At 37.6% G+C, this 23,150-nt stretch overlaps 1 protein-coding gene across 2 annotated transcripts in view; it reads left to right on the top strand.

The window, feature by feature from the left end:
* The first annotated feature begins 519 nt into the window (after positions 1-519).
* Positions 520-23,150, top strand: part of atrxl (ATRX chromatin remodeler, like) — a 23,508-nt gene continuing 877 nt past the window's right edge. For both annotated transcript variants that reach the window (XM_079870468.1, XM_079870469.1), the window contains exons 1-32: positions 520-722; positions 1,158-1,276; positions 1,390-1,445; positions 3,375-3,424; positions 3,509-3,630; positions 3,769-3,885; positions 6,719-6,828; positions 7,007-7,074; positions 7,460-7,961; positions 8,511-9,486; positions 9,750-9,813; positions 13,392-13,552; positions 13,814-13,978; positions 14,107-14,179; positions 14,330-14,402; positions 14,497-14,703; positions 15,059-15,182; positions 16,115-16,224; positions 16,311-16,454; positions 17,655-17,832; positions 17,919-18,056; positions 18,205-18,380; positions 18,467-18,584; positions 19,111-19,214; positions 19,801-19,886; positions 20,173-20,306; positions 20,399-20,540; positions 21,075-21,172; positions 21,258-21,366; positions 21,449-21,626; positions 22,486-22,653; positions 22,752-22,901. In XM_079870468.1, coding sequence (XP_079726594.1) covers positions 703-722; positions 1,158-1,276; positions 1,390-1,445; positions 3,375-3,424; positions 3,509-3,630; positions 3,769-3,885; positions 6,719-6,828; positions 7,007-7,074; positions 7,460-7,961; positions 8,511-9,486; positions 9,750-9,813; positions 13,392-13,552; positions 13,814-13,978; positions 14,107-14,179; positions 14,330-14,402; positions 14,497-14,703; positions 15,059-15,182; positions 16,115-16,224; positions 16,311-16,454; positions 17,655-17,832; positions 17,919-18,056; positions 18,205-18,380; positions 18,467-18,584; positions 19,111-19,214; positions 19,801-19,886; positions 20,173-20,306; positions 20,399-20,540; positions 21,075-21,172; positions 21,258-21,366; positions 21,449-21,626; positions 22,486-22,653; positions 22,752-22,901 — 5,040 coding nt within the window. In that variant the 5' untranslated portion in view covers positions 520-702. The remainder of the gene's footprint in view (positions 723-1,157; positions 1,277-1,389; positions 1,446-3,374; positions 3,425-3,508; positions 3,631-3,768; positions 3,886-6,718; positions 6,829-7,006; positions 7,075-7,459; positions 7,962-8,510; positions 9,487-9,749; positions 9,814-13,391; positions 13,553-13,813; positions 13,979-14,106; positions 14,180-14,329; positions 14,403-14,496; positions 14,704-15,058; positions 15,183-16,114; positions 16,225-16,310; positions 16,455-17,654; positions 17,833-17,918; positions 18,057-18,204; positions 18,381-18,466; positions 18,585-19,110; positions 19,215-19,800; positions 19,887-20,172; positions 20,307-20,398; positions 20,541-21,074; positions 21,173-21,257; positions 21,367-21,448; positions 21,627-22,485; positions 22,654-22,751; positions 22,902-23,150) is intronic.

Raw genomic sequence — 23,150 nt, 5'->3', positions numbered from 1 at the left:
TAAATCAAACGAAAATGAGAAAAGTTGGCAACTAATTGAAATGAAAGTTGATGTAGCAATACCAAAATGACAAACTAAAACTGAAATATAAATTAATTAAAGATAAATTAATTAATAAAATTACAAATGCACTGAACAAAATTTAAATGAAAGCTAATTCAAAATATTAATATCAAATAATATTAATAAAGGCTCGTTTTCATTTGTGAAACATTTAATATGGCGTCCACTGTGAAAACAGTCTATACCAAGGACAAACGCTGCTGAGTCAAAATGTGTAACATATTGGGTCCATACCTTAATTTGCTTTTTCGCACTAATCTAAGCAGAAAATAACCAAATGTATATTCTGCATTATTACAGTGATCAGAATGTATACTGTTTGCAACTCGCTCATTTCCGTGCAAAAATAAAGCTGACATTGCCCATCCTCAGTCGTCTCCACGTGTGGTTATGACGAAATCCTATGAAGTAATTACGTCATCACATTACGTCAGTCACGGTCACAGCGTAGTTTCCGGTGCGCCATTTTAGGCTGCATGGCGCAAGTTCCACTGGGAAGATGGCGGGTGAAACTGGCTTTTGGTTAGTTTTTTCTTTTGGACAATTATAAGTTTTATGCCGATAATTGTTAAACGCATCTCTGCTGTTGGTTGTGCTAAATGCTCGACGGTGTGTTGAACCACCGCGCGTGAGGAAGCGATGTCTACTGAAGTCCTGAGGTAAGGCGCACTATTTTATTTTCCACTGCTAACGTACACACTGGTGTGTTTGTTAATATTCCTCGACAATACATCAATTAAATCCAGTCGCTGTTTGAATTAAATCTCTGCTCTTTAATCTCCCTTACATAAAGGAATGTTAGGTTTTACGTTTTGACTTTGCAGTTTTGGTCTATCTGCACCAGCCGAACAAAGAGTCGGTGCTCCTCTGAGAAAGATCTATAAATTACCCTATTTAAATCTTATTAAACGTAAACCTCACATATTCCTGTCAGACTGAAGCCTGAGATATGGTTCTGTATATTAGAAACTCTCTGTGGTTGTGTGTAGTGTGGTTTGGGGTTTATAAAGGGCTATTCGGTGTATTTAATGTATCATGAGGGATTCCAGCGGGAGGCAGTTGCCATGGAGATGAGCTGTGTCTTGTCTTTGCAGACCCAGGCCGGTGGCCGGTGGAGGAAGTAAGTTAGGTGAGCTGATTGGGAAGCTCCATGAATACCTGTCGGCATCTACGGAAGACAAAAATGAACCTACTTTACCCGGACACTGGAATGGTGAGAACAGTAGTGAAAATATATTGATCATTACAGTCACAACTGACCAGAACCAAAATTAAACTCATTAATGGAGCAGTTATAGTTCAATTTCTATCATGTCTCGTTGACAGGAACTACGGCCAAAGAATACCTGGAGCAGCAGGCTCTTGTCCAGACCGCAGAGGAGGTAGACTTTTTCTAGACTGCTGCAGGGATGAGATGATCTTCACAAATGAAAACAACTTGCATACCTAAGCCTAAATACAATTGTATCAGAAAGTTAAAGGAGAACTCCAGTCAATAGCCAGCGCACATACCTGTATTTTCTTCCTGTTTTCGGTCGAAGTCCAAAGTAATCGATTGTTGACCGAAAACAGGAAGAAAATACAGGTATGTGCGCTGGCTGAATTAACATCACTTTTATTCATATCTTTCACATCTACTGCAGTCAGATTTACCCGTGTTCACTCTGAAGGAATCACTCACATGGCTGGGCACTTGTAATGACACATCAAGGATGTTAAAGGGGGGGGTGAACTGCTCATTTTCACTCAATCTCCTGTTAATCTTGAGTACCTATAGAGTAGTATTGCATCCTTCATATCTCCAAAAAGTCTTTAGTTTTATTATATTTATTAAAGAAAGATAGGCTGTACCGAGTCTTTCCGGAAAAAAACGAGCGGCTGGAGGCGGGCCCTGTGGGCGAAGCTAAAGCTGTGCTAACGCGCCGAGCTAGTAACAACACACAGAGACAATAGAAGCAGTTTTACTCACCGAACTTATCATTGTGACTGCTCGATCCTTAAGCATATAGACGATCTGCAAATCTGTCGATCTGGGCTTTGTTTATAAAACAATCATCGTCGAAATGCAGGGAACAAACAGTCTACACAACTCCGTTTATGCTCAGGAAAAACAAACTCCATCCACTGGTGCCTTAACGCCGGGTTCTTTGGGAATCTGTGCAGGGTTGTCTTGCCCTGGCAACCAAAAACACACTTCTTTGGTGACATTGGCTTCCCAAAAGCCGGGCAGGGCGCTTTGATGGCGAACTGCTTTCGCTCTCTTGCTCTGGTCTACGAGTGCGCGCGCGGCCGCGATCTTACCGGAGAAGTGCCCTTAGGACCCATATAAGGAAATTCCGTTACATCTGACGTCACACATACCCATACTCGAAAAAAACTTTCCGAAACTTGTGACAAACCGGAAGGACAATTTTTGGCACAGAAATACTCCTTCAAACGTACAATTTAATTTTTGAAACTTTGTCCATGTTTAGCATGGGAATCCAACTCTTTAACAGTGTAAAAAACTCAGTATGCATGAAATAGCATTTCACCCCCCCTTTAAGAGGCTAAAAGCAGGTTTAAAACTTGCCCCATTTAAGTCAACAGGGTGCAAATTTTAAAAAGAGGATAACAAGGTGTAGGCAACACCGATTTTTGTCGTTGTTCTCTGTACTGACAGCACTCCAAATTTACAAAAATATTAGCTCAATGTTAAAATTGACCGGAGTTCTCCTTTAAAGTTAGGCTATAAACGAACTTCACTGCAGTCGCATGACTTTAACGTCACCACCTCTAAGCTTCAGATGACACTTTCCATCTTTATTTAAAAATCTACAATTTGGAAAGTTTGATTTAGAATAGTTTGCAAGAGCGTGAGTTTATACACAGTGATCCTGTAGAAGTGGACTATTGAGTAGATGATATTCCTGTTTGCCATGATGACGTTTAATGTCTCTGACAATCTTTAGTCTCATTTAGCCACAGCTTAGCAACCGCCTTTTTCAAGACACATAAAAACTTAAAGAAATCACAAGTGGGTTATTGGTGATGTATTTTATGTAGTAGAATAAAGAAAATATCTTGAGCTTGTATTAACCACAGATGTTATTTGATGCATTTAAACAAAAACCCATTGACTTTGGTATGATGGAACCGGAAGTTTAAAAATGCTAACTTGTTTCTGGGCTTTAGGTCCTGTGGCACTCTATTGTATAGATTAACAAGAACTCTCATTGTAATTTAAGTTGGCTGAAATTTAGTTAGTTAGTTTTTTTTAAATGGAAAAATTCTTGAGATTTAATTGTTTTTAAAATGTTTTTTCTTTTCAGCCCAGCGGTCCCTCAGAAGTGGGAATGTTTTCGTCGGCTCGTTCAAGAAGGTTTGTCAATTAAGGATGAACCACATCTGGAGACCCTTTGTGCTCTGACTTAGTGAACTCATTTGTAAACTGTTACTCTTACAGGAAACCGACTGTTGTCACCAAACACAGCGGGATAAACGAGTCGGACGCTTCGTCTGAGAGTGGAGCAGAGGATGTGATGTCTGTCCACTCCAACGACCATGACACTAACTTTCTACCCAAAGGTGCTACTCCCATTCTCGTATTCACTTGGCTGATTCAGATGATCGTGCCTGTGTGATGTATTTTATGTTATGGTTTCTGTTATTGAATACATTAGGGTATTTCAAGTTGTCTTTGAGCCCCTTTATTATCTGACACAGGAACGGCGTTTGTGCTGCCAGAGCCGGTCTTTAATGAAGCTCGTGATGATTTCCGTGGTCCAGAATTCCGCAGTAGGCGTGTTTACAAGCCGCACAGAGATGGTGACAGACGCCGAGGTAAGAGAGAGGCACAACGTTAAGCTTTAAGTAGGGCTGGCCGATATATATATTCTGGTGACGATGTAAAGTGTGTATAGAGATTTTGCTGTATCATGTATTGGACTGCTTGAAGTTATTGACTTGTTAGATCAATAAAGAAACATGCAAAATGAGAAAACAAAGCATAGGACATGCTTAATGTTAAAAAGATTTTTAAGTGTAATAAGTTGCAAGAAACTAAACAAAACAATGCTGTACTTGTGCTGTCTGACACCTGAAGCTGGAGCAAGTGCACAAAAAGCCGCCATTCAGAAAGAATGCTATCCTGAACTCAGTTCTCTTTCACGGCTTATTGCACTTCATTGATACAAATGAAATAACAGCACAATCTTGGTGAGAATTCACATAAACATGGTGCGTTGTCTCTTACTTGAGCGTAAATGGATAGGGAAGAATTTGGATGTGTCAGTACATTAGAACTGTGCACAGCAGAGTAATATACCTGCTTCCTGTGTCCTTAATGTTAATCAAACAACAAAAGACAGAAAATCAATCACTGCTCTTTAGTGAATAACTTAAAGGGGTGGTTGATTATGATTTCACTTTTCTAACTTTAGTTAGTGTGTAATGTTGATGTTTGAGCATAAACAACATCTGCAAAGTTACCACGCTCAAAGTTTAAAGCAAAGGGACATATTTTCTTTGAAAGAAATTGCTTTTTAAGGACTACAACAAATGGCTGGTAAGGACTACACGACTTTCCTCCTGGGTTAGTGACATCACCAACCCCAATATTTACATAAACCCCTCTCCCGGAACACGGTTTATAGATCATCAAGACAGAATATGCTAATCAATGACTAGAAGATAACGCCACATAAGTTACATAAATTCATCAACTAACCATTCAGAAATGTTGTCTACGTCTCCATCTTCCTGACTCCAGTTTAAACATAAAAGGCTAAAAGTTTTTGAAATTTTCACTGCATGCCTGTGTGAGGTAATCAAAGCTGCTAAGGACAAGAGCTCTTGTAGCTCCGCCCCCTGTGCTGGGAGCAGCAGCTCATTTGCATTTAAAGGGACAGACACAAAACGGTGCGTTTTTGCTCACCCTCAGGGAGTGACAATTTTAACATGCTATATAAAAAATATCTGTGGGCAATTTTGAGCTAAAACTTCACATAGGCCTACACACTCTGGGGACATCAGAGATTTATTTTACATCTTGTGAAAAGGGCATTATTCCACCCCTTTAAGTGGCTTTAATAAGGGTTAAATGTGTATTTGTTTCATACACTGAAGACTGTAAAATATTTTGTTTATTCAATTTCTGTAGTATTTCCTACTGTACCTAAAGCACTGTTTGTTTGTTTATTGTATTTGTCCTTTTGTCGTTTGCATCTTTGATCTTTTTATTAACAAAGATAACTTAAAACAAATCATTCAGGGCTCAACACTAAAGATTTTTTTCTACTGGCCCAGTTGTTTTTGACCCATGTAACCTTGTATTGTAATAAATAAGGTTATTATGACACCACAATTTTAGATACTGATTAAATTTCACAATTTTGATAATACAGCAAAAACTGCTTGCCTAAAACTAAGATGATTTTTAAACATCTAAATTACATGATGTGCCGATTAATTAGTCTAATTTATCACAAATTAATTGCAAAGATCATTTAAAGTCATTAATGTGTTAAATGAGAAAAGCACCAAATAGACAATACAAAAAGTAAATTTAGAAAGAAATATTTCATCTGATTCAAACGAGAATTTATTAAACGCAAATTTTTAGGCTTCAACGGCCATGTTTTTTTGTTTGTTTTTTTAGAAGCTGCATCGGTATTGGTATTTACATATATTTACAGACCAAAACTATTACCTTCAACAAAATCAACATCTTCCAAATATCTTTTATATTCTGCAAAAGAAAGTCATAGAGGTTTGAAACAACATGAAGATGAGTAAATGTATATAAACAGAACTTTCATTTAGACAAACTATCCCCAAAATAGGAAATTGTTTTTCAATGAAATTATAATTTAAATAAGTAACTAAAACCACCAGTAGGTGGTGGTAAATGTCTAAATAAGTAAGTTGAGTCATTCGTTTGATTTGTTTCAATGAAGGCAGCGCTGTGCAGACTGCTCTGTGTTTGAGAAGCAGAGGTCTAGAGAGTACATGCATTTCCTGGAAAACTCACTCTACTGGATGTTTTGACTGTTATCTCTTTCCGATTAGAGGGATAAAATGGTGTCCCGAGCGGCTTCAACATGCTGTGTGTCAGAGACGATAACGTACATAATTGACTCTTACAAACATAGCTTTGGGAACTTGACCATGATCAAACTACATTTGATAAAAAATTGCCTACCGTCTCAGTTGTTTAAAAGATTAAGGCAATTATCAGAGTAATTGATAATGTTTAATTTTCTAATAAAATATGTTACATTCTTACATGATTTGTTACATGTAATTTCTCCTTAGCAGAATTTGGCTATATCATGAAACATAAGGGTTTGAATTAAAAAATGTCAAACTGATGGTGATGCTTTCGTTATTATTAGAGCTCCCGGGACAGAAGACTAACAGCCACCTCAAATCCTTTCAGAGATGTTCCCAAGCACCCAATCTCAAAACACTGTTTTGTAGTACACATAAAACAAAGAATTCAGTGTTCATGCCAGAAACAGTTTATCAGCCAACCTTGAAAGATAGTTTGTCACCCAATCTTACACAAAATAACTTTCCTCACAATGGGGAATTCAGACCATTTTCTGTGGCGCTTTTAGCTGTGTGTGTCAGGCTATGAGGGTAAACTCTTCTGATTTGTGTTTGTGTGTGTTAGGAGGATATGAGTTGGAGAGGGTAAACTGCACAGCGTGTGGTCAGCAGGTGAATCATTTCCAACGTGACTCAGTCTACAGACACCCTATGCTTAAAGTGCTTATCTGCAAGGTATGTAAATGTGATTCTCTGCAGTAATCTGTGTAATGTTTGTTTATGCATATGAAAGTTAACAGGAGAGTCTTAAAATCAACGCTACTTTCTCATACCTGCATTGGTTTTAGAGCATGTTTAACAACTAGTGAAATCTTCCGCAGAGTTTTATAAGAATCTGTTTGCTTTCTTGTAGAGTTGCTTTAAATATTATATGAGTGATGACATCAGCAAAGATTCAGAGGGGATGGACGAGCAATGCAGGTACGTGTGTGATTTGTCAAAAAGTTGAGTTTTTTTTTTTTTTTTTTTTTTGAGTCTAGAGAGAATTTTATGAAGCAGATTAGGATCATACATGATTAACTAATATGTGTGGTTTAATATCTCCTGTACCTTCATTTACAAAATGATACATTTATATTTAGGATTTAAGAAAATGTGGCTTGTTGAAAAATATAAGTATACACCAATCAGCGGATGGCGGGCGGGTGCGGTTTTGAAAATTGGTCAAAAACGTTGATGGCGGACGGATGATGAGTTTTGTGATGCGGTTGCGGATGAAATAATAGCCCAAAAGCGCATCTCTAGTTGAAGTATTCACTTATTTGTGGGTTTGTAAAACAAGTGCTCTAAATCCCTGTTCATTCAGGTGGTGTGCAGAGGGAGGCAGTCTGATTGGCTGTGATTACTGCAGTAACGCCTTCTGTAAGAAATGTGTCCTGCGTAACCTGGGGAGGAAGGAGCTGTCCACCATCCTGGAGGAGGAGAGGAAGTGGTACTGTTATGTGTGCAGTCCCGAGCCACTGGTGGAGCTGGTGTTGGCCTGCGACTCTGTTCTAGAGAGCTTGGAGCAGGCTCAAAAACGAGTCTCCCGTACCGACCCAAACTCGGTCAGGGGGAGGGCTAACAAAGGTCGTAGTGCGTCCTATCTGATGGGGGCTGGAGGTGGAACGGTGCCCTCTGAAGGCCTTTACCAGCGAATGCAGCGGTTTGTAGATGTCACAACATCTTTGAGTCATTCCTTCAAGGCAGTTGTTCAAAGTGAAAGAGAGGAGGATGGAAACCAAGAAGACAAGGTAGAGAGAATTGGGCAGTTACGGATGTTCCGCGCTGTACTGGATGATCTGCAAGCAGCCAACAGTGCATTACAGGTAAAAGAAGTTACCAGTTTTTACTAATTAAACTGTAAGAAGAATGCTTACAAAAGAATGCTTACAATAAAAGAACCATACAATTTTGATTAGGGATGCACAGATAAGCCGGTAATTATTATTTCCATGTTAAGATTGATAGCGATACTTGTCTGATTTTAAAATTAATAATTAAAAAAACACTAAAACCTAAAATCAATAATTTTAAATGCTAGTGTAAGTTGAATTTAGACGTCTTATGTTAAACTATGGCAGATATAACATTTGATCAATGATACAGTAAAAAAACTTTATTCTGAAATATTACAATTTAAAATAACTAATTTAAATGTAAATTATTCCTGTGATAGTAATGCTGAATTTGCAGTCATTTCTACAGTCTTTGGTGTCACTAAAATCATTCTAATATGCTAATTTGGTGCTCAAGAAACTTTTCTTATCAATGTTTAAAACAGTTGTTGCTTCTAAATATATTTGTGGAAACCATAATACTTTTTTGCAGTTCGTTCATATGAATGTATTACAACAACATCTAATTTGTAATTGCAGGAAGCCCTGGACCATGAGCTGACTGGGCCCAAATGTGCCAGTAGAGTTGCTTTAGATAATAAATCAAAAGGGAGACGTAGACCGAAGAAGGCCATGTCATCACGGAGCCCTGGACTCACTAAAGAGCTGGTGGTCAAACTTACTCCCGTACCAGTCAGCCCACAGCCCATCAGCAGCAACTTTCCTTCTGTTCATCCATCACCTGACAGACAAAACATAAACATTGGAGAGACTGATGGAACACTGGAAGAAAGTGAAGCAAAGGTGGAGATGGAGAAAGGGATTGAGATGGAGGGAATTACTGAGAGAGATCGACACGTGGAGAATTTTTGTGGTAATAATGAAGAGGAAGAGAAAGAGGAGGAAGAAGAGGAGGAGGAGGAAGAAGAGGAGGAGGATCAAACTGACCCAAAAAGTTTGTCTTTATCAGAGGAGAATAAACGTTCTCCACGTGTAAAAACCACACCGCGCCGTCGGCGGACAAACACAAACCCCTCTGCCGAGCATGCTGGTTTAGCTGAGGATGACTCTGATTCTGACGAGGTGCCTGAAGTGCTGCTCCAGACCGCTGCTGCCATGGCGAATAGTGAGGAAGAGGGTTTGGTAGGTAGCAGTTGGGACGGGGATGAGGCAAACCAGCATGTCAGAAAGCAGCGACTCTTTGGGCTGGTAAAAACCACACCTCCCGACAGAGGTTCTCGTAAGCGGAATCTCAAGGAGAGATCTTCATCGTCCTCGTCATCCTCTTCTGCGTCTTCAAGGAGGGGCTCCCAAGACCAGGGGTCTGCGGTCAGAATGACCAGAGGAAGAGCCCACAAAGTTGCTAGGATGACGGGACAGAGCGGGAGTTCATCAAGTGAGGTGGGAGGACAGGAACTGGAAAGTGGTCCGAGCAGCGACTCCGACGATCAGAGGATCAAACCGCTGACAGAGGGCGTCACATTGCTGGGCTCTGGAAATTTCCAGCAGTCTTCCGGTAAGTTTGTGTGTGGGTGCAAAAAGCCAACATTTTCTTTATACAGTAATACCAGGAACATGTTTTTCTTAAGAAAAAAAAAATGTAAATATAAAAGTGTTTGTAATCTATATGTAAAAACTTCTTTTTTTTTTTACATTGATCTTTAAAAAATCTGACATGAAGAGAGCACTTTTCATTTCTGTTTCTGTTTTGTTTTTCATATTTCAGAAGCAAAATTTTGTTTTTAATTTGAATCATTCTTATTCTCTGTCTATATCTAGGTGATGAGATGGACATCCAGCCAGGTCCGTCTTTGTCTGTGGAGGACGATGATTTAGAAAATAGGTACGATTCTGACTACACCAGGGCCACACACACTTTCCCAGCACAGGCCTTCTCCACTGGACTCCAACTGTCCCAAACCCACTACAGCGAGAGCTTTGATCCAAATCCCATTTAAAAGCACGCAAGCTTCCCTTCCATCCACATGCACAGCCGCTAGACAGGGCTTTTGAACATGTCTCTCACCCAAACACGCTTTTTTGGCTCGATCAACACTGTCCGATTTTTATTTCCCCACAGTTTCTTCCACACGCAGTAGAGAATCTGTAGCCGTAGGCACACACCGCCCGTCAGTGGGGAAGCTCTGAGCCTGCACTGTCTAACGGAAGTCAGTGAATCATCTCCGGAGAAGCTCCTGTGTTTGAATTTTACTTCACTGACACAGACCATTGCATGTCTTTAGCAGAACTCCTGAAAGCCACACTGTCCTCTTTACTGTCTGTGCTGCTAATAAAGATTTTAAGAGGGTAGAAAGACTCTAAACCTCTAAACCTCGGATCTGATGGATCCTGTGCTCAGTAAGACAGACAACTTCTTGTGTGTGTTTGTGTTTTAGGGCTCAGCTTCCCGGTTCTCACGCTGTAATGTTTTCGGTCAGTCAAAACAAAGGCTGTGTGGTTTGCTAACGGTAGGTGTTAGTTTCATATAACACTTTTGTTATTGACAGTAAAATGTCATTATTGGTGGAATTCAAGTGAACACGTTTCTTAGGCAGAGTGAAACGCAGTCGTACAGTATTAGCATTTATGTTAAACGCGGTTGTGTTTGTTCTTTTTCAGGAGATTAATCCTGCGACAGACAACTGAATTTTCTACATTTAGGAGCTTAAACTGAAGATTTGTTTATCCCTTTGTCTGAACTGCCTTTGTTAAATAAGTTACCGTTGTTTTTTTTCACGTAGTTACTTGCGTTGTTTTTTTTATATTATTATTGGTCCAGTATTACATTTTCAAATAATTTACACAGAATTTATGTCCTCGTAAATTGGTGAGAAGGTCAAAAGTTTATCCTGTTAATGATTGTTCATTTTAGCAGAAGTTGATGGATGTCAGGGATTGGAAATTTGAGGGAACAGAAAACTTGACTCCAGCACGTAAAAGTTTTTGAGTTGGTGGTTTAAATGGTAGTTTAGATTGGAGCCATGGCCTCGCAGGTGGTGCATGCGCTCTAACTCATTGATTAATGGTGCTCGCTCATGCAATGTAAATTTTAAGCCAGGCTTGTGTTATTTCCCCCTCGTTCCCACCCTTTTTTAATATTCATATAAATAAAATCGGTTAGAAGGCTGAACCAACCCAAATGTGAAACGATTGCTTTGGTGGACGTGGCTTCAGTTTGTGTTCGAATGTTCACGGGGCAGCAGCAGGTGGCAGTGATGATGCTCTTTCAGGCCCAACATGCAATCTGTAAGCTTGTGTGTAGTCAGTCGCTAAAAACAGCGCGTGATCGAGTGTAGTCTTCACTCTCACATGAGTGGTTTCTGTGTGTTATTTGCATGGTTCTTATGGAGAGGCAATAAACACTTATTTATTCTTTCTCTTGTTCTCTGTTTTTTCCCCGTTTCGTCTCTTTTTCTGTAGCTTAACAGGGTTCCCACGCATCCTGGAAAACCTGGAAAACTTTGAATTTTGTAATGCGATTTTCCAATAATGGAAAAATCATGGGAAATGTACCTCAGTATCTTGGAAAATGTCTTTACTGTAACCTTTTAATCAAACTGGTTCACCGTATCACTGACAACGTTTTCATAAAATGAAGAAATCCTGGGACCCATCGGGATTTGGAACCGGGGTCAGTTCTCATGGATTCTGGCATGAATGACATCGCAGAATCATATCGTTTTGTTTTTTCGTTTGCGTTTGCCTGTGTATTGTCATGAGCAGGAATACGTCATAGTCTCTGCACACTCACCGTCATTTCTGTTCTCCGTATAGAAATCACTCATTGATATCAACTGACATTGATACCATACATATTTCAATACATTATTATTACTATTATTATTTTCCAAAGGAAAGTTACTATATCAGGTTAATTCGAGTGGACAGTTAGAATCTTCCGGAGGCTTCTTTTGTCACTCAAATCAAAGGCCAATTCACATTAGCTGTGCATTTTGAACCATGCCAATAACCACGATACCTCAGTGGCTATGTTACCTGTAAACATTAAATGATTCACAAAAATATTTGTTTTGCTTAAGTGTGCCTGTAGAAAATATAATTATTAGATTTATGAAGATTCTTCCAAAATTATAATCAAGATTAAATCCAGCGGAATCAGAATCTGTGGCATGCTGTCAATTACCATGGAAAACTAGCTTGACTCATCTCCATAACCATTGAACATTACATGTGTTTAACATGACACTGGTGCTATCGAATCAGAATGTGATCTAATTCTGATTAATATCTTCTGTGTTTGTGTTGTGTTTCTTAACTCAGTCAATCAGATTTGAACGTTACAGTTCAAAAGTCAAACATAAACCTTTGTATTTCTGCTTTTAAACTCTCAAGCCTACAAAACTTCCATTGTAAGTGCAGTACTGCAAAAATGTTTTATAATTTTTGCAATCTAATGGACGTCAACTTTTATTTTCTAAGGCAAACAACAGCAGGCCATAGATGTTGATTAAATATTAGAGATGACCGTCACATAAAATGCCTTGAATAAATGGAAAAAATATCTTGGACCAAGTGGGAACCCTGCCTGACCTTAACATGCATTAACATTAACATGCTTTTGATAATAATCCATTTTTTTCACCCATCTTTCAAAGTGTTCTTTTTTTCTGTTTGTTGTCTTTACTTTCTTGTAGAATCCTCTCACTTTTCATTGCATTTCAAAAACCCTAAGAGCTCAAATATTTATTGCATGCTAATGTCCTTTTGTTTGGAAGTATTTATTACTGCTATTGTTTTATTAAAATGTTTTATGCAGAAACAGCCTTTTCATTATTTTCATCAGAAAGAAGCATGCATTAATTTGCATCTGAGAAGAGAAAATGTAAATAACTGTGTAAGAACTGTATATGAATTGTAGTTGTAATAAAAGTTTATACCCCACCCACAACAGCCTCTGTGCATTTTGTATTATATATATTTTGTTATTGTTATTTAGTTTTTGGGGTTGTTGCATTCAGTTTGTCATATTCAGAGGTTCAGAATGCCTCATCTACATTTCTTGTGTCTTTTTACGTTTCACTCATAAATTAAGGGGTTTTATATTTGTGAAACTAACAGACCACTTTACAGCCCATTTGATATTTTTCATTGTTTAGTAACCTGTTATTTAAATGTTGGTATGTCCTTTATATTTACGTCCTTCCTAATTTAAATGAAAAGAAAAAAGAATAGAAACTACTTCTGTTCTTCTGAATTGTTTCTGTGTAACAAAACATGTAATCTTGCTACTATTTAAGTGCACTTTTGAGAAATTACAATGAAAGAGGTTGGAGGAAGATGCATTGTTTAATGAATCTGAATCCATTGGTCACCCACCTCACATTTTGTCCCTCTTTTCTCTTCATCCCTTTTCTCTCTCTATTCTCTTTACTGCTTCATCCCATCATTTGTTTTATAAAGAATTGCGAGGCAGATTCTGCTGGCTCAGATCAGAGCTAACCTCTCTGATTCTGAGCTGGACGCCAGCTCAGATGAGCAATCAGAGAGCACGAAAGGAGAGGATGAGGAGAAGAAGAAGAAGAAGAGCAAGAGCGAAGCATCTGAGACAACAGACGAGGAAGGTGAGTGAAGGCCAATACCACTGGTACCATGGAGAACAGACCTTGCAACTACTTTTGCATCTCAATGTATATGGCATTTCTGATGAAAACAACATAAACAGCATCTGAAACTGATTTAACTTCACTGTATTTGTATGTAGCTTTATAACACTTTATAATATCTTTTATTAACATATGCAGCAGATCCTTCGAATAGTTACAATATTATTAGACGTATGCTTGTATTTTATTGTTGCGTGAACAAAAATAGTTTCTCTTCAGACAATGATGGCTCAGAGTCCAGTGGGTCAAAGTCAGGGTCACGGCACCGCCACCGATTACTGCGACATGGTCTTACCTTATCAGAGGCAGAAACAAAAAGTCAAAAGCAAGGGGAGAAGAAGAAGAAGAGTAAAAGAGAAGTCCAAGATTTTGGATGCGTTGTTGGTGAGTTAAACGTCAGATGTACGGTTGCACAGGTTTTTTTTTTTTTTAACTCTTAAAAATAATGTAATGTTCTGATTATTTGTTCGGACCTGGTGTTATTTAGATTTTTTTTCCCATTTTAATCCTAGTGAGCAGCAGTGATGAAACGGTTGACTCTGCCCAATATGAGGAACTCAGCCTTTCAGAGTCTGAGGAAATAGGGTAAAGCTCAAGATATCATATTCATCAACTGGAGTCTGTTATGGACATCAAACACTTGAATAAAAAAGCACATTTTCAATTAGTACCTACCAACAAGCCTAAATGTGTGCAGTGATGATTCATTTTTTCCCAATGTATTCATTTTTGTAGGTCCCAGTTGCCCACTCATAATGAGAAGCTTCAAAGTCCATCACGCACACCTGACAAGACCACCGCTGCTGATGTGTGTGTTTGTTCCTTCTATATCATAGATGCTGTGAATGTGGATTCTTCAATTATTTATGTAATTTTATTTTTTGGGGGGGGTCAATATGTAGGATGATGTCTCTCCAACCACCGAGGAAAGTTTGAGGAGCACCCCTCGAGGGAGAAGGCAGATCAGACGGCTTCTAGAGGTGGGTCAGCTGGCCCGGGAGACACAGAGCGCTCTGAAAGAAGAGGAGGAGCGCAGGAAGAGATTAGCAGAGAGAGAAAAACAAAGACTGGACCGTGAGAGGAGAGAACGGGAAGAAGCAGACCCAGAGGTGATGACCTGCATAGTGTCATATTATGTTACATTTTTAAATATTAAAGAGATTAAGATATTGAAATTCTGTCCCTATTTACTCTTCCTCATGTCAAGATGTTGTGGGATTTTTATTTATTTATTTTGTCCATACAGTTTTGGCCAAAATATCTTTAATGTTCCACAAAAGAAAGTCATACAGGTTTTGAATGACATGAGGGTGATTTAAGTCATGACAGAATTTTCATTATTGGCTTAACTATTCCTTCAATGTTTTTTAATGTTCATTATTAATGACATGCTTTTAACCTGAATGATAAATTTAGTGTTTGGTCTATCATTTGTCATTTTTTTTCTCCTCTCACCTTCTTTAGGTCATCTTAGTTTCTGAGAGACAGGCCACACCATTGGTTCTTGAGCAAGATGATGTAACGCAAAAGCCTATGTTGCAAGTGCACATGGGCTTTCTGAATAAACTTAAACCACACCAGCGAGAGGGTGAGAAAATTTGCCTTTGTACAGTGTTAATACAGTAAGTTGCACGAGGCACATTAGATGATTCACAAAAATATTTGTTTTAACATGCTTATTTATTTGTTTTGCTTAAGTGTGCCTGTAGAAAATATAATTATTTGATTTCTGAAGATTCTTCTTGCAAATATTGTAATAATACAGTGAGATATTTGTGTGGGCAAAAATCCTGCAACAGAGATCTGATCTCACCATCATCGAGTCAGTCTAGTATTGCATAAAGAGACAGAAGCAGTCGAAACAGCCTAAATCATGGGGTTAACCACTAATATTTGATGTAATGGTTTTGAAAAATACTAACATAGTCATTTGCGTTGCGGGTGTGGGTCAGGAGTCAATATGCAGGAGTGGACTGTGGGTCAAATTGCCAAGGCAATTTTTATGTGTCAAATAATGTTCATTGTATTATCTTACTTACACATTTTATGCTTTTCAAATGTATTAACTCACCTGTCTGTCATTATGACATGTAATAACTGTGCAGTACAGGAGCTCTCCAAAACTCACTCCCTGTTTTCTTTTTTTTGTCTTTCTGGTGTATAATTTTTATAAAAGTCCATTGAAGAACTGTGGCAGACTCAAAAGGATAAATAAAAACATAGTTATAAAAGTCTTTACTGTCACTTTTAATCAATTGAATGCATCCTTACTGAATAAAAGTATTAAGTTCTTCTTTTTTTTAAACAAACTTTTAAGGATACATTAGGGGATATGCCCTATGACATTTTCCTAACGATTTACAACAGTAGAAATTAGTCAGAACATGACTGTTTTTCATCCGTTTTAATATTTACATGCATTTATGAAGCAGCATGAATGAAATGAAAGCCAGTGATGTGACCTAGTGACAGTTTGTGATAGAGATGGTTCATGTAGTGCATGTATTTGTGTGTTGTTAGGTGTACGGTTCATGTGGGACTGCTGTTGTGAGTCTGTTCAGAGTGTTAAGTCGTCTCCAGGCTCCGGCTGTATTCTGGCCCATTGCATGGGCCTGGGCAAGACCTTTCAGGTAAGGGGCACATGAATATTCTCCTTTTGTTTGAAAAATCAGAAAGTGGAAGTTTCACAGACAGTAACTGTGTGTGTGTGTTTCAGGTCATCGTGTTCCTTCACACAGTGCTGTTGTGTAAAGAGTTGCCACTGAAGACGGCTCTGGTGGTGTGTCCTCTCAACACGGTGCTGAACTGGAAGAGTGAGTTTGACCAGTGGCAGAGGGGCTTAAGACCACACAGACTGAGGGTCGGTAGAATTATTTCACTTCTTGTGTTGATCAATAAAAATGATTACAATTTAGAATAACTGTTTTCTATTTTAATGTATTTTAAAATGTAATTTATTCCTGTGATGGCAAAGCTGAATTTTCAGCATCATTACTCCAGTCTTCAGTGTCACGTGATTCTTCAGAAAGAATTTGAAAATGCTTATTTGGTTCTCAAGAAACATTTCTTATCAATGTTAAAAATGCTTGTGTTGCTTAATATTTTTGTGGCAACTGCGATATGTTCTTTGATGAATACAGAGTTCAAAAGAACAGCATTTATTTGAAATGGAAGTCTTTTGTAACATTATAAATGTTATTACTGTCACTTTTAATCGTTACTGTATAAAATAAGTTTCTTTAAAAAACAAAATTTTGACCCCAAACTTGAATGGAAGTTTACATTAGAAAGGTGCAGAACTAGCTAACATAGGGGCTTTTTTTTTCAGACCTGAATCTCTCCTTATATGTGTTGCATTTATTCATCTTTAATTATGTGTTTCTAATGTAAAGCTATCACATGACTTCAGAAGACTTGGAATAAAGCGCTCAAGTAATGTTTAGGCTTTTTACACTACACATAATGTAACCCTTTTTTAACTCGAGGTTAAGGCCACTTTCAATCTGTACTTAAACACTGACAGTGCAAAAGGGATAAGGCTAACTCGGGGTTACATTAATCCAGGGATAAAATTAAAATTGTCATAATTTACTCACCCTCATGTTGTTCCAAACCTTTATGAGTTTCTTTCTTCTGTTGAACACAAAATATTTTTGAAGAATGTTGGTAAGACAGTTGACTGTAGCCATTGACTTCCATAGTAGGAAAAAAATACAATGGAAGTCAATGCGGTACATCAACTGTTTGGTTCCCAACATTCTTCAAAATATCATCTTTTATGTTCAACAGAAGAACGAAACTCATACAGGTTTGGAACAACTTGAGGGTGAGTAAATGATGACAACAATCATTTTTGAGTGAACTATCCCTTTAAGATCACTGACCTAGAATCACTGAGCCTAGAAAAATCTGTTAAGCATAATCTTTTTTTGTGTTGCATAAAAAAACAAAACAAAATTTCTTGTTTTCTTGCCACTTTGTTGAATATGGACTTTTGACCACATCACTGATATTTTTTTCTGATCATCTCTGCCTTTTTTCTTGGGTCTGCCTCACACAGGTGGCAGAGCTGGCTACGGTGAAGTCTTTGGCTGTTCGCGTTGAGCTGTTGACTGAATGGTTTAAGAATGGTGGCGTGATAATCATGGGTTATGAGGTTTTTCGTGTTCTGACGAACACAGATAGTGCAAAATACAGCAAGCACAAAGAAAGCTTCCGCTCAATTCTCCTGGATCCAGGTAAATTCTTCTGAATAATCCATCTTCAAATACTGAGTACAGTTAAAATGTTTTTTAAAGTATTTTAAAACCTGTGTGTGTGTTAGGCCCTGATCTGGTGGTGTGTGACGAGGGCCATGTCCTTAGGAATGCAGACTCCAGCATCTCAAAAGCCATGCGAGCTATACGTACACGTAGGAGAGTCATTTTGACGGGAACACCGCTTCAAAACAACCTCACTGAGTGTAATCACTTTTCATCTCCGTTTCTATAAAAAGCTGCTTGTGAAAAATTACTTTCTTAATAATTTTTTTAATATTAAACTCAATCAATCTTTTTGAGGTTTTCTGACTTTAAAGGCAAAGTGTGTAATTTTTTTGTTTATTGTTTTAGATCACTGCATGATAAACTTCATTAAGGAGAACCTGCTGGGTTCTCTAAAGGAGTTCCGAAACCGTTTTATTAATCCAATCCAGAACGGCCAGTGCGCAGACTCCACCCCTGCTGATGTCAGACTGATGAAGAATAGATCGCACGTGCTCCATCAGATGATGTCAGGATTCATACAGGTGAAAGAGAGAGAATAAATAGAGCTAGAGGCTGTGGAAAAAAAGGTTAAATGTTTTGTATTTGATGATCTGTGTTTGTGTTGCAGAGGCGGGACTATGCAGTTTTGACGTCCTGTTTGCCGCCCAAGCGCGAGTATGTGCTGTCAGTCCGGATGACACCTCTGCAGTGTCGGTTATACACACACTATCTGCAAACCTACAAAGGTCAGAGTCTCACAAGCACACACTAGAGCTGGACTAGTACTGTGACAGTAGAAAAATGTCAACCTGTAGAGACTAAGCTAATATTTGTTTTCATGGTATGGCTCATATTGAAATTCTATACTTGTTTTTTTTTTCTAAATAAATTCAAAATAAAACACTAATCATTTTAAATGACTGATTTTAGTTTTTAGTTTAAGCATCATGTCATTATAATGTACCAAAATATATATTTTGTTATTAAATTGTGTTGTATAGATGAATTTTAAGTCAGTTTTAGATGGTGTAAAATATCATCTAAATGTAAAAATTGGATAAATGAGCATGTACAATTAAATATCCAATATTGGCTGATATTTTAATCCAGTATTGCATAAAAATAGCCTTAGATACTAACATGGATTTAATATTGCTATATGGTGATGTGATGATAACTTTTTTTATTTTATTTTAATTTCAAACATTGCATTAACACACACTGCGCTAAAAGATTGATAGCTTGCAAATGATAAGAGTGTCTTTATTTTAGGGCAAGGAGCAGGTGTGAACAGTTTGTTTCAGGATCTTCATGTTCTGAGTTTGATTTGGACTCATCCCTGGTGTCTTAAACTTGCTCAGCTGAGCAGGAATAAGGTATACAACCCCTCATTCAGATACACTACTGTTCAAAAGTTTGGCGCCAGAAAGATTTTTTTAATAAAGAAATGATTACTTTTATTCAGCAAGGTGGCATAAAATTGATCAAAAGACAGTTAAGACTTTTGCATTGTTAAAAATTGTATTTCAAACTAATTCTGTTCTTTTGAACTTTCTATTCATCAAAGAATCCTTAAAAAAAATCTCAAATGTTAGGCTGCACAAGTGATTTCAACATTTATAAAAAATAAGAAACGTTTCTTGAGCAGCAAATCAGCATATTAGAATGATTTCTGAAGGATCATGTGACACTGAAGACTGGAGTAATGATGCTGAAAATGACAAGTAAATGACGTTTTAAAATCTATTCAACTTATTAACAATCTATTCAAAACTTATTTTAAATGATCATATTTCACAATGCTACTGTTTTTACTGTCGTTCTGATCAAATAAATGTAGCCTTGGTGAGAATGAGAAGATTTTGAATGGTAGTGTACATGCATCATGACTCATTTTTACAAACATCCTATCAGTTGTCACTGATTTTTCTCCATCACCTTATATATTTCTGTGTGATGCAGGGGAAAGAGCAAGAGCCTGCTCCTGTCTTCACAGGGCTGGATGCAGGTTTGGAGAGAGATTCCGTAAAGCCAAATGGCTCTGAAAGGTATGCTGTGTCATATCAGATTTCAGTCTTTTCTATACCAATAATGTTTCTCATGCTTTTGTAAAATATCACACATTGATGCTTGAGTGACTTTGAATAGAAGAGTAATTTGAGAACATTTTGTTTTGGAAACAATTGGTAAATGAAAGACTGCTGCTTGAATGACACAATCACAACCGACCAGAACATATTTTATTTGTAATACACAGTTATGTAGAGACCTGCTAGAAGTCAAATTTTGGACAAGACCAGGTTTGCTCTGATGTTTCCACCATCTGTCTCATAGGAGAGATGCAACGATCACAGGTTTAGTGGGTGATGAAGAGGGAAATACTGATCCAGTCTCCTCAGTCTGTGGGTCCAATCAAAAGCAAGATGTCACAAACAAACCCACGATGGAAATTCCTGGTGGGGAAGCAGGTACATGTACACAGTCTCTCTCTGTTTCTTTGAATCTGTCTCTCTTTGTCTGTATGTCTGTCTCACTTTTAGTGTCTCTGTCTATTATTCAGGATTTATTGTGGGGAACGGGTCATCTGCGGACTGGTATCTGCCGTTTGTAACAGCAGCTGATGCCAAGGTGCTGGAGCATTCTGGGAAATTACAGTTGCTACTGGAGATTTTACACTGGGCAGAGGAACTACAAGACAAAGTGTGAGGAACACATACTTGAATAGAAGTAGCACTTGTTATAAGCTTTGTTTTGGTTCATTTTCATATTTGGGTCATTGAAAGAAATCAAGCAAGAATGCTTAAAATTGTGACAGTAAAAGTGACAGTAAAGACTGTTATAAAAGCTTTCTATTTCAAATAAATGTTGTTCTTTTGAACTCTATTCATTCAAGAATCCTAAAAAACATTTCACAATTTCCATCAAAAAATTAAGCAGAACTTGGTGATAATTAGAAATAAGAAATGTTTCTTGAGCACCAAATCAGCCTATTAGAATGATTTCTGAAGGATCATGTGACACTGAAGACTGGAGTAATTCAGCTTTTCCATTACAGGAATAAATTATTTTTAAATTAATTAAAATAGAAATCACGTTCAATTGTAATATTTCACAATATTACTGTTTTTACTGTATTTCTAAACTTTTAAACGATATTGTGGATTAAACGGTTGTGTGTTAAATGTTAAGAGTGACTAAGTTTGACACATGAATGAATGCTGTTTGCTTTTGTTCAGGTTGGTGTTCAGTCAATCTCTGATATCACTGGACCTTATTGAGAGTTTCCTCCTGTATGCAGATGAGACCAGCGGGAAGGAAGGGTGTCCATACAAAGGTAAAAACAGTTTGTACAGGGGATTGTTAGAGCTGTCATTTGTTCATTGCATACAATAGTGTTTTTTGTTTGTGTGTATTGGCAGGAAAGAAATCTTGGGTAAAAAATAAAGATTATTATCGTTTGGATGGCAACACTAGTGCTTGTGCTCGCAAGAGATGGGCTCAAGAGTTTAACAACACTAAAAACATAAGGTACTGCACACAAAATGCTTATAAACATTACATTTAAGTTTTCTGGATTTCTTGTCCTGACTCTGTGTTTCCTCTGTGCCAGAGGGAGGTTGTTTCTGATCTCCACTCGTGCGGGGTCTCTAGGAATCAATCTGGTTGCTGCAAACCGAGTCGTGGTGTTTGACGCTTGCTGGAATCCATCATATGACATCCAGAGCATCTTCAGAGTCTATCGCTTTGGGCAGAAAAAAACTGTAGCTGTGTACCGGTTTCTGGCTCAGGTATGCACATAGAATCACACATACTTGGGCGGACTTCTCATATTTAAGAAAAATATGTATTAAAATGAATGAAAAAAACAATTACAGATGCTATTTTAAGATTTTAGTTAAGGAATTTTTAACCCATTCATGAAGATTTTATTACTTGTGAGGACTGTCTTAGTTTTAATTATTTTTTTATTTTAAGAGTAAAATATTTTAATATATAATATATATATATATATATATATATATATATATATATATATATATATATATATTTGTATTTTTTTGTATTTATTTTAGAATTTATACAGTACCTGTCAAAAGTTTGGAAAACATTACAATGTTTTAATGTTTTTGAAAGAAATCTCTTATGCTTACCAAGGCTGCATTTATTTAATCAAAAATACAGTAAAAATAGTAATATTCTGAAATATTGAAATTTAAAATAATTGTTTTCTATTTTAATAAATTAAAAAAATATATTTATTCCTGTGGGGGAAAAAAAAGTATTAGTTTCCACAAAAATTTTAAGCATAGCAACACAGCTATTTTCAACATTGATAACAATAAGACAATCAGACAGTAATGATGCTGAAATTTCAGCTTTGCCATCACAGGAATATTACATTTTAAAACATATTAAAAATATAATTTGTTTTAAATTGTAATAATATTTTGCAATATTACTGTTTTTACTGTATTTTTATCCAAATAAATGCAGACTTGGTGAGCATAAGAGACAAAAACATTACATTTGTTATTATTATTATCATTAAATGTTTCCAAACTTTTGACAGGTACTGTGTATTTGATAATTTTTTATATATATACATTTTTAATGTTTTTTTTTTTTTGTGTGTGTGTGTGTGTGTAGGGGACGATGGAACAGAACATTTATGAGCGGCAGGTTGCTAAGCAGTCTCTGTCCTCCCGTGTTCTGGACCAGCAGCAGATTCAGAGACACTTCACACACAGTCAGCTGAACGAGCTGTACCACTTCCAGCCTGACCTACGGCCCAGTAAACACACAGAAACGCCTGCGGTAAACACGCATATATGGACCTGCTGTTGTACAACACACAGATGTGGTTACGTGAGATAATTATGACCACAAGGCTTTATCTTCCTTTTGTCTATCAGGATGAGGTGTTGGTCCGGCTGCTGCAGAGCTGTGAGCAGCTCATAGTAAGTTATCATGAGCACAACTCATTGTTAGACCACCGGGAGGAAGAGGAGCTGAGTGAGGAAGAGCGCAGAGCAGCCTGGGATGAATATCGTGCAGAAAAGAAGGTACATATTGCAAGTCTGTGTTTTTAAACTGTGGTACAGAGTGCCCCCAGGTGGTACATCACAACCCTGGTAATTTACACTTTTAGAGCACGGATGTCCAATCCTGCTCCTGGTGGGCCACTGTCCTGCAGAGTTTAGCTCCGACCCCAATTAAACACACCTGAACCAGCTATTCAAGGTCTTACCAGGCATACTAGAAACTTCTAGGCAAAAATTTCTGTGCAATAAAGAGAGTGACCAAAAACTGAG

This window comes from Squalius cephalus, assembly GCF_949319135.1.
Source record: "Squalius cephalus genome assembly, chromosome: 5".
Classification (NCBI taxonomy): Eukaryota; Metazoa; Chordata; class Actinopteri; order Cypriniformes; family Leuciscidae; genus Squalius; species Squalius cephalus.
The sequence above is the reverse complement of the archived record's forward strand: the minus strand, read 5'-3'. Positions and strand labels throughout refer to the sequence as shown.